This window comes from Chenopodium quinoa, unplaced genomic scaffold (assembly GCF_001683475.1).
Source record: "Chenopodium quinoa cultivar QQ74 unplaced genomic scaffold, ASM168347v1, whole genome shotgun sequence".
Classification (NCBI taxonomy): Eukaryota; Viridiplantae; Streptophyta; class Magnoliopsida; order Caryophyllales; family Amaranthaceae; genus Chenopodium; species Chenopodium quinoa.
In genome coordinates, this window is record NW_018743977.1 from 1078292 (window position 1) to 1082242 (window position 3951).

Below are 3951 nucleotides of genomic sequence, written 5' to 3' on the forward strand. Positions count from 1 at the left end.
GTTTGCTTCCGGTAGCGAAGATCCAAAGAAGACAAAACAAGATCATTGTTGAGAGGCACATCGTTAATATGTCAAAGAACATAAAGGCTTGGAAAGCTACCGATTTTACAAGAAGTGGAGTCCCAACAGCATGTTTATCTTTGACATCTATATCATCTTGGACTGCTCCACCTGGAACGGTGAATGCTGCTGTGAAAGTTATTGTTGTCAAAAGTGCTGCTATCACACCCATCGTGTTCACATAGTCTTTCATCTCTTCCGTAGAAATTCCATACACACTTCGGAAACCCATCAACTCGAATGGATCCTCATTTAAAAGCTTTTCCAACTGCATTAAATGTACGTAATTTATCCAAGTTATTCTTTTAAATGATCAAAGTGATAAGTATACTTCTACGTATTATATAGGCGAAGGGAGAGGTTGTGGTGTCCACATAAAAATATTCTAAAATCCCTTTCCTTCAAATATATAAAAGATATAATTGAAAAAAATAAATTAATCAACAACAAAAATGAAAACATCAATCAATCAATAAGAATAAATATACATAAATAAAAGTACCAATTAATTAATTAAATTAAGTCAGAAAAAAAAAACTAATAGAATACTTCATTTAATTTATGTCCTTCAATACAATTCAATCAACCAATATAATTAATACACAAAAAATTAATAATAAAAAGTTTTCAATTAATCAAATTCATTATATCTATGCTCTTTATTTTAAATTTAGTCCAAAAACAATTATTTAAACCATAATCACTTGCTACCATTTTAGTTAAGGTACGAAGCTTAAATACCCATCTTCACTCTTTTATGTATATCCGCAAATTAATATTTTTTTCAATTAAAATTATATTTGATAGTTGAAATAAATAAATTTTTAATCATATCGATCACACACAATACGTGCATATAGTGCTAAATAAAGTTAAGAATAATTGCAAGTATTATGCATATTTCATATACAATGTGGAAAACTCTTTAACACACAAGGCGGTCTGCCCGTCTAAAATAGTACGAGTAATTTTAGTTCTATAATATCGTAGGAAAGGGTAAGACTGAACTTATTAGTTTTTTTGACACCATAGTACCTACCACCCTTGAAATCCAAAACTAAGTAAATTAGTTGATCACACCGATAGGCTAAAACAACATACAGTACAATATAGATTTACTTACATCTTGAGGAAGATCTGAAATAGATGTAAGGATTAAAGTGTTCAACTAACTTGCAATCAACCCACAATAGCAATGAACAAACAAGCATAACAATCAAGAACAACTTTGAAGGAATTAAAGCAAGTAAAAGGAAGACAATGTTACCGTGGGAAAACCCGAGAACCGGGAGAAAAAACCCACCCTTGCACTATGGAGTAATATTGATGATGAATGAACTCAAGAATTACAAGCATGAATTGTATAGAATTCAAATGCTCCTCACAAACCCTCTCAAAACCTCTCTATGTGTTTAAATGTTTGTGAATACTCAACAAAGAGACTTAGAAAAGGTATATATAGTCTAGGTAGAAAATACAATCCAACGGCTAAGATTAAAGCAAATCGCACAAGCCGAAAACGAAGCGACGAAATAGGGAGCAGGGAGGTTCGGCCGAACCTACCCAGAGTTCGGTCGAACCTAGGGTGGTTCGGTCGAACCTCCTTGGGTTTGGTCACTCCTCCTCTAGAAATGAAAACTGGTGCACCTACTGACTTAAAACCGGGTTCGACCGAACTTTTCACAAGTTTGGTCGAACCTTAACAATAAGGCAATTTCTATGCAATCTCCTTATGTCTCCATGTATTTATCTATCTCCACACTAATCCTAACAATAGATGCTAATCGATCGCCAGAAGTGATACCATCTCCGTCTTTTATTTCTAGAAGATCTTTCATCCATTTCAATTTTTGTGCAGGCAACCATTCATCACCTGAACAATCGAGAAAAAGACGTGCATGGGTAAAGCATCGAGATTCAAGCGCCAGATGTAATGGCGTTTTCCCATCATTGTCTCTGATTTTCAACAGATCTATCAAATGATCTTTTTTTCCAATGTCATGAACGAATTTCTCTGTCTTGGATGATGGTTGATTCACCAACATGTGGCAGAGTGTCTGGCCATTATTGTCAACGATTTTCGACGCTTCTTGGTTAAGATCATCCAATGTCTTAACAGTATCGATGTGACCAACTTGAGCCGCTCTCATGATCGGGGTAAGTCCATCCTGGTCTTGGCTGCTCGCCGCCTCTTTATTTACATCTTGCACTTCCTCTATCGCATCTCGCGGCCACTCAACTGAATCCAACTTGTTTGATTAGGCCCCAAATGCAAAATAATAAACATATACTCTAATTAATTAATGAATAAGAAGTAAATAAATCAAATATAAATTTTAATATGTTATGGAGGCATTTTTGAGATATTTTTAGAGCATAAAACCATCAATTTTGAACTATATTAGCCCTAGGTTTTAAGACTTTAGATGACATTTATAATGAGTAACAGAGATTTACTCATTTATAATCAATTTCTAATTTTGTGGTCTTAAGATAAGACCTTTTATTTATTTATTTTTAATGCATTTATGAAGATTGGTTTTAACAAAATTTAAAGTGGAGTCTTGAAAAATTCAAGACTCAACTTAACACTCAATTAACCCTTTTTTTTAAAAATTATTTTTTTAAAAACATTAATAATTTGATTTATATATATATATGAAAACTTACCCAAAGAGCTTCCTACTAGAAGATGGAGAAGTGTTTCTTTACGTTTGTTAGTCAATCCAAAAGCTGTTCTGCTATCTGACTCATATAAGATTATTAATAACAAAGCAGGTAGAATATGATTTGCTTTGAGTGCTTCATGAAGGGGTGTATTTCCTTCCATGTTCTGTACCAACAATGGTGAATCATACTTGAAATGGCAACGACCCTCTTCTTTTGTTTCTCCGGCATTGGCTTCACCTTCATCTCTAGCACTTCCAAAGTATAACACACATGTTAGTAGTAACTCAAATGGAAGAGATGATTTAGTCAATGATGTATATGTAACATCAGAATTTAAAGATTGCGTAGTGCTACGATAAATCTTTGTATCATGAGGATTTTGCATGAGGATATGAATTGGAGTGTCCCCGTTAATGTCTGTTTGACCACTAAGTATTGGATGCGTATTAACAACCTGTAAAATGAAATCCAAATATTCATCATATTCTATAGGAGTTCTTCGTTCTAATCGCATCAAGTTATGAAGCACATTTCTTCTCTTGGAATCTCGTGAGGACAAAAAATATATTCCAAACTTTGATATTTTCTCTTTTATAAACTGGATATTTACCCCCTCCAGTACTCCATATTCTTCCAATGTCCTCTTCTTCGTCTTTTTCATCTGCATTATACAAATTATCACCAGTCCATGCAATTTCAATATAGACTAATAATTCGTCAATAAGGTCTCGTTCACTTCACCTTATTTTTGTTGAACTGAAATTATTTTTATTGAATTGATATTATTTTTGCTGAATTAAAATTATTTTTACTGATTTTTTATATATTTCTTCTTTAAAGTTACTGGATTTTTGCTGAATTAAAATTATTTTTACTAGATTGAAATTATTTTTACTTAATATTATTTTTGTAAGGTGAAGTGAACAAGGCCTTTTTTTTTTTTTTTTTTTTTTTTCCCTAAGAAAAACAAAAATATAAGCTCTAATAATTTTATTTTTTTATCAAAACAATTATATGTAGTACCAATGATACATGGAGTGATTAAAAAAAAAAAAAAAAACTCATTTTTATTAGGAAGAAAAAAAAAAGGAGTATTTGCAATGTTGAAACAGTAATAATACGGGTACTCGAAAAAGCTATCGAACCTGATCAAAATCAATTGGTTGGTGAGCGTGAGATGTTGAAGTAGTGGAGGAATGGAATAGAAGCCGCGCCATTTTA

General features: G+C 32.4%; 1 protein-coding gene across 1 annotated transcript; it reads right to left on the bottom strand.

The window, feature by feature from the left end:
* Nucleotides 1–1180: 1180 nt before the first annotated feature.
* On the bottom strand, nucleotides 1181–3465 carry LOC110689922. The gene is made up of 2 exons (XM_021866748.1): nucleotides 2731–3465; nucleotides 1181–2299 (listed from the first exon to the last, which is right to left on the bottom strand). Exons 1-2 carry the CDS (start codon nucleotides 3395–3397, stop codon nucleotides 1791–1793), a joined length of 1176 nt encoding a protein of 391 aa, XP_021722440.1. The 5' UTR covers nucleotides 3398–3465; the 3' UTR covers nucleotides 1181–1790.
* Nucleotides 3466–3951: the final 486 nt, after the last annotated feature.

What these genes read in the sequence shown, in the direction of transcription:
- LOC110689922 (XM_021866748.1), bottom strand. Translation starts at nt 3,397, where the DNA reads ATGCAGATGAAAAAGACGAAGAAGAGGACATTGGAAGAATATGGAGTA. An exon ending in TCTAGTAGGAAGCTCTTTGG is followed by an intron (nt 2,300 to 2,730) that starts GTAAGTTTTCAT and finishes AGTTGGATTCAG; the next exon opens with TTGAGTGGCCGCGAGATGCG.